This window comes from Myotis brandtii, unplaced genomic scaffold (genome assembly GCF_000412655.1).
Source record: "Myotis brandtii unplaced genomic scaffold, ASM41265v1 scaffold63, whole genome shotgun sequence".
NCBI lineage: Eukaryota > Metazoa > Chordata > Mammalia > Chiroptera > Vespertilionidae > Myotis > Myotis brandtii.
The window spans coordinates 1053030-1065661 of record NW_005370411.1 but is presented as its reverse complement, the minus strand read 5'-3'; the positions used below and the strand labels follow the sequence as shown (position 1 = coordinate 1065661).

General features: G+C 40.3%; 1 protein-coding gene across 1 annotated transcript in view; it reads right to left on the bottom strand.

Annotated features, from left to right (window-relative positions):
* Positions 1–12632, bottom strand: part of LOC102255541 (ephrin type-A receptor 6) — a 994071-nt gene that overhangs the window by 249774 nt on the left and 731665 nt on the right. Inside the window, exon 11 of the mRNA XM_014528319.1 lies at positions 1384–1569. Within this exon, the coding sequence (XP_014383805.1) occupies positions 1384–1569 (186 nt within the window). The remainder of the gene's footprint in view (positions 1–1383; positions 1570–12632) is intronic.

The window sequence follows — 12632 nt, the reverse complement described above, 5'->3', positions numbered from 1 at the left end:
GAGAGTTCTTTCTTAAAAATTAAATTTGTAATGACAATATACTTGGTCAGCATCATTTATAATGAATAGCAGAATGCATTTTCATATGTTGTTCCACAGGAACTACCATTAAAGATCCCTGATCTGCTGAGAAATTATGAATAACCCAATAGGTGATGCTAATGTAATTCTATGCAAAAGCAATCACTGCATAATGTTTCCTGTTCCTGTTCTCAATACTGATATATGGGTCAAATATCTTCTCTATTTGGGGAATTCATCAGGCATACATAGTTGAATTGATCCCACAGGCCATATGCCTTGGCGTCACTGCCATTAGAAATCAATGCTAGGGTCAATTTGTATATGAACATATTGAAAAGACCATACTAAACTCAACTATAATAAGTCATTATACAGGCTAACTTATAAGTCACATGTTTGGAATACAGATACAGTAAGTTCAGCAGACAATGACTCTATTGGACAGATTAAATAACAGCCAAATACTTATCATGAATTTATTACATATATATCCAGTGCTAGGGTGCTCTGAATTTCAAAGTATATAACTTGGTCTCTGTTCTCAAAAGTTTATAATCTAGTAGGAGAATCTTATAAACGTAAATGAAACAACTTCAGAACATAAGAACCAATCCCTGAAAGTGCTATATTAAATAAGAATGGTGAAGCTTGAAGACTTCCCAGAAGAGGTGGAAGTTTTGCTGGACCTTGAATGATGGTTACCATTTGGACATTCAAGAAAAGCAGCAACATTGCAGACAGGGATTTATGAAGGGAAGTGAAGGCAAAGATTCAAAGATCAGAAATAGGAAAAAGAACAATGTGGACATTGGCAGTAAGGATGCAAGGCTGACTAGAGGAGTTACTGTGGGAAAGGTCAGAGGCTTTCACAATGCAACACAATAAATTAAATAAAGCTTGAAATCCAAGACTTAATATATTTAGAGCCAATTACCTGCATTTACTTAAGAGCATGATGCTTGATACTCAGTTCATCTACACTAATAAAAGAGAAACATGGCAATTAGCGTACGACCGCTACCCTTCCCATTGGCTAATCAGCATATCCTTATGCAAATTAACTCTTATAGAAATATATATATATATACAGATATATATATATATTCCTTTACTTTTGATTCATTACTTCAAGTTAAATTAGCAAATGATTTAAAGGTAATAAATACCATTTCAAAGTAGTTTGGTGACCAATGCAAACTCTGACAATGTCATAGCTTAATATCAAGACTCTGAGAGACAATATCAGAAGATGATATCTGAACTAAATTATCCCCTTAATGGCTATAGTAATTAAGATTTTTAAATAAAAAGAAAAGAGATAAATACATAAAAGAAGTAATAAAGGAAATCAGTACTTACTTTTTGTGACAACACCTTCTAGTCGGATGATATTTGGGTGGTCAAACTGACCCATGATACTAGCTTCTCTTAGAAAATCTCTTCTTTGCCGATCCATGTGGCCACCTTTCAAAGTTTTGATGGCAACTGGGATCTCCCTTTTCCCTGGTGTCTTCAAACGCCCACTACAGACTTCTCCAAATTCTCCTTAAAATATGAACAAAAGTAGTTATTTGTTTAAACAGAATAGTTATGTTCCAGAAGAGATTGAGTTGTTACGCAGTACCAACTTTTTTTTAATGCAACGGCTCTCAAGTGTGTCATTTTCACATGGAGAGTTCTTTCTTAAAAATTAAATTTGTAATGACAATATACTTGGTCAGCATCATTTATAATGAATAGCAGAATGCATTTTCATATGTTGTTCCACAGGAACTACCATTAAAGATCCCTGATCTGCTGAGAAATTATGAATAACCCAATAGGTGATGCTAATGTAATTCTATGCAAAAGCAATCACTGCATAATGTTTCCTGTTCCTGTTCTCAATACTGATATATGGGTCAAATATCTTCTCTATTTGGGGAATTCATCAGGCATACATAGTTGAATTGATCCCACAGGCCATATGCCTTGGCGTCACTGCCATTAGAAATCAATGCTAGGGTCAATTTGTATATGAACATATTGAAAAGACCATACTAAACTCAACTATAATAAGTCATTATACAGGCTAACTTATAAGTCACATGTTTGGAATACAGATACAGTAAGTTCAGCAGACAATGACTCTATTGGACAGATTAAATAACAGCCAAATACTTATCATGAATTTATTACATATATATCCAGTGCTAGGGTGCTCTGAATTTCAAAGTATATAACTTGGTCTCTGTTCTCAAAAGTTTATAATCTAGTAGGAGAATCTTATAAACGTAAATGAAACAACTTCAGAACATAAGAACCAATCCCTGAAAGTGCTATATTAAATAAGAATGGTGAGAGCTTGAAGACTTCCCAGAAGAGGTGGAAGTTTTGCTGGACCTTGAATGATGTAGTTACCATTTGGACATTCAAGAAAAGCAGCAACATTGCAGACAGGGATTTATGAAGGGAGTGAGGAAGTGAAGACAAAGATTCGAAGATCAGAAATAGGAAAAAGAACGATGTGGACATTGGCAGTAAGGATACAAGGCTGACTAGAGGAGTTACTGTGGGAAAGGTCAGAGGCTTTCACAATGCATCACAATAAATTAAATAAAGCTTGAAATCCAAGACTTAATATATTTAGAGCCAATTACCTGCATTTACTTAAGAGGATGCTTGATACTGTGGGAAAGGTCAGAGGCTTTCACAATGCATCACAATAAATTAAATAAAGCTTGAAATCCAAGACTTAATATATTTAGAGCCAATTACCTGCATTTACTTAAGAGCATGATGCTTGATCCTCAGTTCATCCTATATAATAAAAACATAATATGCAAATCGATCGAAAGGCAGAACGACCGGTCGCTATGACACACACTGACCACCAGGGGCAGATGCTCAATGCAGGAGCTGCCCCCTGGGGGTCAGTGAGCTCCCATGGAGCAGCAAGCCCGGCTTCTGACTGGTGAGCACAGCAGTGGTGGCAGGAGCCTCTGCCGCCTCTGCTGCAGGTGGGGCGGTAAGGAGCAAGGGGTCCCGGACTACAAGAGCCCTGGACTGCGAGAGGGATGTCTGAGAGGGATCGGGCCTAAGCCAGCAGGCGGACATACCCAGAGGGATCCCGTACTGCGAGAGGGCGCAGGATGGGCTGAGTGACCCCACCCCCTCCCCGCCCCAAGTGCACAAATGTCGTGCATCAGGCCTCTAGTTGATATATAGTGAAGATAATAAAACCTTCTCTATGTCTATAATGTCCCTTCCCTTAAGGATGTGGGAAAGATAAAAAGTGATAATATATGTAAAAGTGCTTCACAACTATGAAGTGCTATTCATGTGCTTTAAGTTATACAAATCTTTGGAAGGGTGAAAGGAATGCCTATTTTCAGTTGGTTTATTACCTTGCAGGTCTGGCCAATAGTTTTATGCAGTGTAAGTTGAAGTTTGACCCTCTAACAAATTAAACTTTTGTAGTACTATAGATTTTGATTATCCAAATTTTCTTTATACCACTTCATTGCAGTCAACTAAATTTTGACTATACATGAAAATTAACTATATATAATTTGAGAATGTGTTTTTCTATCTATCTATCTATCTATCTATCTATCTATAATTTGAGAATATGTTTTTTGATTTTAGAGAGAGAGAAGGGAGAGAGAGAGAGAGAAACATCTATTGGCTGCCTCCCTAACATGCCTTGACTGGGGATCGATCCCATAACCTAGGTATATGCCCTGACTGGATTATTGAACTGGCAACCTTTCTGGTGCACCCAATGCTTCAAACCTCCCAGCCATGGTGATGCTTATAATTTTTAAGTGAAAGAAAAACAAAACAAAACAAAACAAAAAAACTAGGAAGGAAACAGATAAACAAAACAAAACAAAACAAAACAAAACAAAAAACTAGGAAGGAAACAGACCAAAACTTTGCTTACTAAATTATGTATAAACACATCCATTAAAAATAGAAAGCAGTCTAATAAGAGAGTTTATTTTCTATATATTAAACAAACAAGCAAACAAAAAACACTGGCTAGATAGAATGTGGTCTTTAACTTCAGTGTATATGATTTTACAAATCTTGTATTATTTAACATCAAAACCAGAATAATCTTTTTTTACTTCTGGTACTTTCAATTGGTATGTTTACAGGAAAAGAAGCATAGCATTTGATTTTTTAAAAATCCTCACCTGAGGATATTTTTTATTGATTTTCTCAGGGAGAGAAGGGGAGGGGGAGAGAAAGGAAGAGAGGGAGAGAGAGAGAGAGAGAGAAAGAAACATCAATGTATGAGAGAAAAATCAATCAGGTGCCTCCTGTACATGGCCCAACCAGGAATCGAACCTGCAACCTTTTTAGTGTACAGGACTACACTCAACCTACTGAGCCACCTGACCAATCTTTCATCTTTATTTGTAATAATGTTTTCAATTTTTAAAAGATTTTTCTCTTGGATATAAAAAATGGCAATTGATAAAAATTTTCAACATTTTTCTATTAAGGCTCTGAACCCTGAGAGGAAAAAATGTGCATATGTTGAAGTTAATGCCCAATGATCCCGGTCTACTAAGATCCCTGACATTTCTTCTTAGATCACTCTAGTTTGTTGTAACACATATCTAGAACAAAACAAACGTTTTTCTTCTCTTTTTCTTTCATATTGCCTTAATAAATCTGTTAGTACATAAAAAGATTCAGCAGTATTTAAAAACTCTTCACCCGTTAGGACCTCACAATCCAATTGATTTTCTGTTAACATTTCATAGTAATTCAAATAAAATGCTAGGTATAGTGAAATAAATAGGGAACCCTCTGTTGATATTTTATCAAGATAGACAGAGTGGTAATTTTCTTTGGTTTTCTGTTGTCTGAAATTCATGTATCTTATTAACACCAGGCAGGTGTTTTCTTTATGTAAAGCTTTTCATGATCAAGCTGTTATCACACTTATTTCAGTGACACTAAATCTGGTTGCCTCAATTAACAATCTGAGACTTCTGGTGCATTCTTAAGGCAAAGTCCAACAAATTCAGTCACAGAATGTATTAAAACCTCTATCCATGGTAGGCCTGGAAGTATCAGGCATATCAGGCAGAGAGGAAAAAATATTTTAGATTAAATGTATACTTCCAGACGGTGCCAAAGACTGATCTATTACATGATTGCCCTGCACTAAGAGAAGAGTTATAAGAAATAATTTTTCAATAAGATCTGCTAACATTTATGTGTACTGGTTAGTTCATCATTAACTCACTTACTATAGGAATGTGGTGTTAACTACTTTTTATTTTATTTTCCAAGACCTTGTCACCATCATTATTAAAAGTAAAGCACTTATACAGTGCTTATCACAAGCAAGATCTAAAAACTAAATATATATTTTAATCTCAACAACATACCTCTGAAGTGGGTACCATTATTATCCCCACTTTACAGATGAGGAAACTGAGGCACATGAACTAAATAACTTGTCCACAGTGGTAGAGGTATAATTTGAACCCAGACAGTCTGGCTCCAGAGTCCTTGCCTATCACCACTATTCTCTGCTGTCTGAGGTGTTTATCATTGTTAATATTTTCTTGTTTTGGTATGTTAAATTTCCAATTGGTAACAATGGTGTCTTTAAACCAACTATTGTATAACATTCAAGCACGTCGATTGTATATGCACAGGGCATGGAGTGATAAAACCATATATTAGACATTTTTCACTATAAAATAAAAATGGAGACCTAGCTCAAATATGTTGTCTATTAGATGGTCTGGAAAAAAAATCACTGCAGTCTAGTTTCAAGCGAGCAGACCTAGCTCAAATATGTTGTCTATTAGATGGTCTGGGAAAAAAAAATCACTGCAGTCTATCTAGTTTCAAGCGAGTAAAGAACATTATATCTAGGATCATTGATCTTCTGCCACTGACAGCCCACTCACTGACTAACAACCCCGGTATCTCCCTGGATGGTGGCAAACCTTTTTGGACAAGCAATTTTGTTGTATAACACGTAGAGTCATAGTAAAATATCAACTAGTATTGGGTTTTCCACATAAAGCCTATATAATCGAACTGAAAGTGTGGGAGGATGGGGGCAGTGAGGGACGGCCCCTGTGGAGAACTACCACACCACGATCCCCTGGAGGCTTTCCACAATTGTACTCCCCATGTTCTAAGGTTCTGGTTTTGCACCACCTCCAACCCCTTGAGAGTCACTGAAGCAAAGAGCCTCGCTCTTGGTGGTTTTTAAAAACATGCCTCCCAGGTGTAATGGGTGTTTCCTTTTCTTCACACTTGCTGCTTCCCTCCTGTGGGAATGCTGCCCTCAAGTTTCCTCCTCCCTCTCTTGCCTCCACCCTCCTTTGCCCTTCTCTATGTGGATGGCTTCTTCTTATCAGTAAAGGCTACGGTTTGAAGTCCCTCTTGTAGAAAACCTTCTCTGATCAATCCATGATTTAATCTCTCAGTACCAGCAGGTCCCTCCAAATGAGAAAGAAAAAAATAGATGCTCTATAGTCAGAAGCCGGCCTTGCTCGCCTCTCAGACATCACACCCACCTTCGCAAGGTTACTCTGAGACCCTGATGAAATGAGACGGAGCAAGGCCACTGCGTAATTCTGCCTGAGCACAAAGGCAAGGTCACAGTGCCAAAGTACTAAACAGTCCCTCCTCTCTTGGCTAAAATGAGTAACTGCGAATTCTTTGCCAAGCATAACCTCCTCCTTGTTTTAATGTCTCTTCCTCTAGATAGGATTAATTAAGATACCAGATACTGTGGTTAAAGTCCTAAAATCAAGGCCCAGTATTACATGCTGCTTTCATATCTGGGGGACACTAGCAGGGTCTCAAATGGCCTTACCACAGATTCTCCTCCTCCCCGCTCTGCTCCCCAGATAAGATCCTCTAGCCAGACAACCCTCCTTATCAAAGTGATCGGATACAGTTCCTCCTTTCCCCCCAGTAGTAGTAGGTTTTACTTTCCTGCCTGCCTGTGGAATGATTCAAACAGGCCAATCACATCCTCCTATGGGAACAAGGGTACCTCATCCTCTTGATACTATAAAGCTTGCCTTCCATAGCTCCTGGTTGTTCCCAAGTGCAACCCGTGTGTGGCCCTGTGTGGTGTCCTCCCCCTGGGCTGAGAGTGTATGTAATTAATAAATATGTCAATCTCATCTGTCTGATGTAGGGTGCTGTGCTCTCATCCATCTGATAACCTTATGATGAGAATCCTTCCTTTACCAACAGGTAAGGGGCTAGGAAATGAGGGGAAATGAAAACAGAGGCAATGAAAATAGATACATGATTACAGAATTGCCTCTGCTTTCTAATAGCATTTAATCTAGAGCAAACTCCTACTTCCTAGACCCTCTCCCAAATCACCCAACCAAAGCCCAAATCCTACAATGGGCTTCATCTGACACATACGATCATTCCCCATTCTGCATGATTTCCTGGCTGAACCCAGCTTCTTAAACTATAGTGTGTTCCTGGGATCTTTGGCTTGAGAGTATGAGCATAACATACAGGGTGGGGCAAAAGCAGGTTTATAGTTATATCTACTTTCAAATGCAATTATAAATAAATAAATAAATAAATAAATAATAAAAACTGTAGCGAGTATGAGAAACAAAGTTTATCCTTATTTTATTAGAAGTAACCAAGTACAAAACAGGCATATTTTTTCTGAGACACTAAGTCCCTGAGCTAATAACCGTGCGGTGAATGCACGATGAGAAAGTGTTTTATCCAAACAGAGTTCATGACCTTTGTTTGTGGAGCACAGCTCTTCCTCTGAGGCTCGAGGCTCAGCACAGGGGCCACACGGATTTTTAGTAATTAATTTATGTGTGCCATGGGATGAGAAAAAATTGAAAATCACTGAAGTCATGAAGGCATGGCCTTGACTATCTCTATTTTATATTGTGCCTAATACATAAAACAACTCTTTAATATTTGTTGCATGAATGAAATAAATAAATGTGGGGAAAAACCAACAACTCTAGACCCAAAATTGGGAAACCTATGAGTACAGGTATAGGTTGGAGAATTTTCCAATATGCTAACTTTTTTAAAATTTTCTTTCTTTATGAGCATAGTCTTTTTTTTATTTATGAGCAGAGTCTCATTTGCTTTCCTTTCATTGTGTACAGTTAAAAGATGCTTCAGTATCTTCTGTATTCATTTCTTTTAAAAAACTTAACTATGCACAATCTATTTTCCTTCCTGAGTGTAAAGGCAACAAGGAAAATATTTTTAAGTATCATGAAAAGAAAAAGTTAAAAAATGAGATATAGTAGAAAAACGTATAACAGATTTTTAATTCAGTACTATCGGGATCTATTTGTCTCTTGAGGTATTAAGGCAAATTCCATCATTATTAATGTTATCAGAAGGGTCACCCACCCAATTTTACTCACTCTCTGTCATTCAAGGATGAAATACCAGAATCCTTATGACTAATTCTGTCTGATTTCTTCCCGATGCATACATACCTTCTACAAATGAAAGAGAACAATGTTTTTTAGAGAACTTACAATCTCACATCTTTTGAAATGATATTTGAATGCTTCTGATTCAACTTCACAGAAAGCTTTAACATGATGCAGGATTTCTCATGTTTAACAAGGCTTGTCAGTAGGAGGATTAGACTAAGAGCTAAAAGAGGAGAGGTTCTTAGAGGTTAGGGCTTCTATTTCTAGCGTTATTACTATTTTGTTTTGTGGCGTTAGAGGAAGTCACAGTACGTTTCCCTGCTTTAGTATCATTGTGGGTGAGTTAAATACTGTACCTACCACCCATCTATTTCTTAAGAGATAAAGATTAACGAGCCCACGCCATCTTGAAGGGGAGAGTGGCTTCTTCTAGGAACTCATTAGCACCACTATCCAGACTGGCCTTGGACACTGCCCGCGACCCTGCAGCCACTCTAGCCAAATCCTGCTGTACCACCCACAGACCTGCAGACCCTAGGACATCCACCTCCAAGGGTGCACAGCTCCCGCAGCAGTATGTGCGACTTACCCCTCCCCAGCTGATGACTTCTGGACACCTCAGTTGCGCCTTCCCAGCATGCAGGCTTTGTGAGCTACCACCCCACAGGCTGCTCTTGGATGTCACTGTGAGCCCCTGCTGGGCGTGCTCTTATCCAAACAAGGTACACGGCCCTGGCAGTAGAAAATCTGAATTCCCCCTTCTGGCTGCCTGCTCACAGACATCGTGGTTGCACAGCTTCAGCATAAGGGCCTCTCTCAGTGCGTGAGTGTGCCACTCTGGCAAAGGGCCCCCAGTGCCTCTGTGAGCTTCCACTGGGCACACGTGAATCCAACCAAGGACACAAGGCTCTGGCAGCAAAAACTGAGTCTTTGCACTCCACAGCTGCTGACCTCCGGACACCACAGTCATGCTTTTCCAATGCATAGGCCTCCTGAGCCCACCACCCGAAAGGCGGCTCTTGGGTGCCTCTGTGAGCCCCCACTCGGTGTGCTTGTAGCCAAACAAGGGTGCAGAGCTCTGGCAGTAGAAATTCGGACTTCTCCTTCCAAGCTGCCTACCCACAGACACCACGGTCACGTGGTTTCAGCACGCAGGCCCGCTGAGGCCACTACCCCAGTAGGTGAACCCTGGGCGCCTCTGTGAGCTGCCAATAGGTGCACTTGTATCCAACCAAGGACGCAAAGGCCCTGGCAGCTGAAGCTCGGACTTCCCCCTCCTCGGCTGTTGACCTCCAATCACTATGGTTGCATCAATCCAGCACACAAGCCCCCTGAGCCCGCTGCCCTGGCAGGTGGCCCCTGGGTGCTACTCTGAGCTGCCACAAGGCACAACCCTGGCTGCTAGCATCCAGTCCCTGCGGTAGCACCACTCCAGTGTGTGGGCCCCATGAGCTCACTGCCCCAGCCTACAGCTCCTGGGCCCCTCTGTGAGCTGCCACTGGGCTTGTGCCTCTCCAACCAAGGGTGCACGGCTCCCTCAGCGGAAACTGGGACATCCCCCTCCTGGCTACCTACCTCTGGACAGCTTGGTGAGTTACTGAGGACTTGCCTCCCTGGACAAGGTCACATTGTTTCAGCCACAGTCTCCAAGATTCCCACATCCCCAGCTGCTAGATCCTGAACCCCCTCGTGATTCAGAGAGGGAAATCACTTTGGCCAGAGTCCCACTGCCTCAACCCCAGACTATGAGACACCTGCTCCCCACTGTCATGGGCTCTGGACCCTCATAGTGAGTTGCAGAGTGACGCTAATCCAGCAAGAGTCACACTACACCAGCCAAAGTCACCGTACCTGAAGCTCAGGCCCTGAGACTCCTTCCCCCCAGGCTTTGGACTCTGGGAACTTACAGTGAGCACATACCAGTGAGACCTCAGACAACCTTTTCCACCAGAGCCGGAACCACGATCACATCCAAAACATCTTGCACAACGAAGCCGGGGGTGAGTCACATTGCTAATCTGAGACAAGACTTCATCCATGAATAAGAAACTAACATTCAAGATCCAACTACATCAAGAGAACCCAAATAGCTCAAGTAGGGAGCTCCATTAGATAACCAAGCCCAGGCGACCTAAGAGATTGCACCAGTAGTACCACAGAGTCACACTACACCAGCCAAAGTCACCGTACCTGAAACTCAGGCCCTGAGACTCCTCCCCCCAGGCCGTGGACTCTGGGAACTTACAGTGAGCACATACAAGTGAGACCTCAGACAACCTTTTCCACCAGAGCCGGAACCACGATCACATCCAAAACATCTTGCACAACGAAGCCGGGGGTGAGTCACATTGCTAATCTGAGACAAGACTTCATCCATGAATAAGAAACTAACATTCAAGATCCAACTACATCAAGAGAACCCAAATAGCTCAAGTAGGGAGCTCCATTAGATAACCAAGCCCAGGCGACCTAAGAGATTGCACCAGTAGTACCACCCCCAAAAGAACCTGGGTAGCAATGCAGTTGGATCTAGGACACAGAAACAATTAAAACGTTACAGCAAAAAAGGGGAGACAAAAAAACAATCCCTCCAAAAAGAAAAAGAGGAATCACCAGAAAGGAAATTGAATGAAATGAAGGCAAGTAACATGTCAGAGAAAGAATTCAGAGTAATGGTTATAAGGATGCTCAAATGGCTCGATGACAAATATACACAACTCAATGAGAATTACAATGAGCTGAATGAAAATGTCAACAACTTGAAAAGGAACCAAGAGGAAATGAAGACCGACATAGCTGCAATAAAGAGCACAGTGGAAGGTTTAAGCAGTAGACCAGAAGAGGCTGAGGACTGCATCAGCAAATTAGAAGACAAGGTAGGAAAAAACACACAATCACAGCAGCAACTGGAAAGAAAACTTAAAAAGCAGGAGGAGAGCCTAAAGGAGCTTTGGGACAACACAAAATGAAACAACATCTGCATAATAGGGGTACCAGAGGGAGAGGAAGAGAAGCAATGAATAGAAAACCTGTTTGAAGAAATAATGACAGAAACATCTTCCTTGATGTTGGCAAGAAAAAAACCATGCAAGTCCAAGAAGCCCACAGAGTCACAAACAAGATGAACCCCAAAACACCAACAACAAGACATATCATAATTAAATTGGCTAACATCAACAACAAAGTTAGAATCTTAAAGGCTGCTAGAGAGAGACAGAAAGTTACCTACAAGGGAATTCCCATTAGAATATCAACTGATTTCTCAACACAAACACCCCAAGCCATAAGAGAATGGGATGAAATATACAAACTGATGCAAAGCAAGGGACTGAATCCAAGAATACTATACACAGCAAGGCTATCATTCAAAAAGAGATCAAAGAAGAAATAAAAAGCATCCTGGAAACAAATGACAATGAAAACACAACAATCCAAATCTATGGGACACAATGAAAGCAGTCCTGAGAGGGAAGTTTATAGCTCTACAGCCCTACCTCAAAAAAACAAGAAAAAATGGTAACAAATTGTCTAACCTTGCAACTTAAAGAATTAGAAAGAGAGCAACAAGAAAAGCCCACAGTAACCAGAAGAAAGGAAATAACAAAGATCAGAGCAGAAATAAATGACATAGAGACCAAAAAAACAATAACAAACAAAAACGACGACAACAACAACAAAAACAATACAAAAGATCAATGAAACCAAGAACTGGCTCTTGGAAAGGATAAACAAGATTGATTAACCTCTAGCCAGGCTCACCAAGACACAAAGAGAGAGGACCCAAATAAACAAAATCAGAAATGAAGGAGGTGAAGTAACCACTGACTTCACAGATATACAAAGCATTGTAAAAAAAAAATACTACAAACAACTCTACTCCAACAAACTGGACAACCTCAACAAAATGGACATATTCCTAGAAAAATACAATCTTTAAAAACTCATTCAGGAAGAATAAAAAAACCTGAATAGGATGATAACTACTGATGAAATTGAAACAGTAATCAAAAAGCTTCCATCAAACAAAAGCTCTGGACCGGATGGCATTACAGGGGAGTTTTACCAAACATTCAAAGAAGAACTAAAACCAAGCCTTCTCAGACTATTCCAAATAATTCAAGAGGAAGGCACACTTCCAAGCTCTTTCTATGAAGCCAGCATTACCCTAATCCCAAAACCAGATAAAGACAC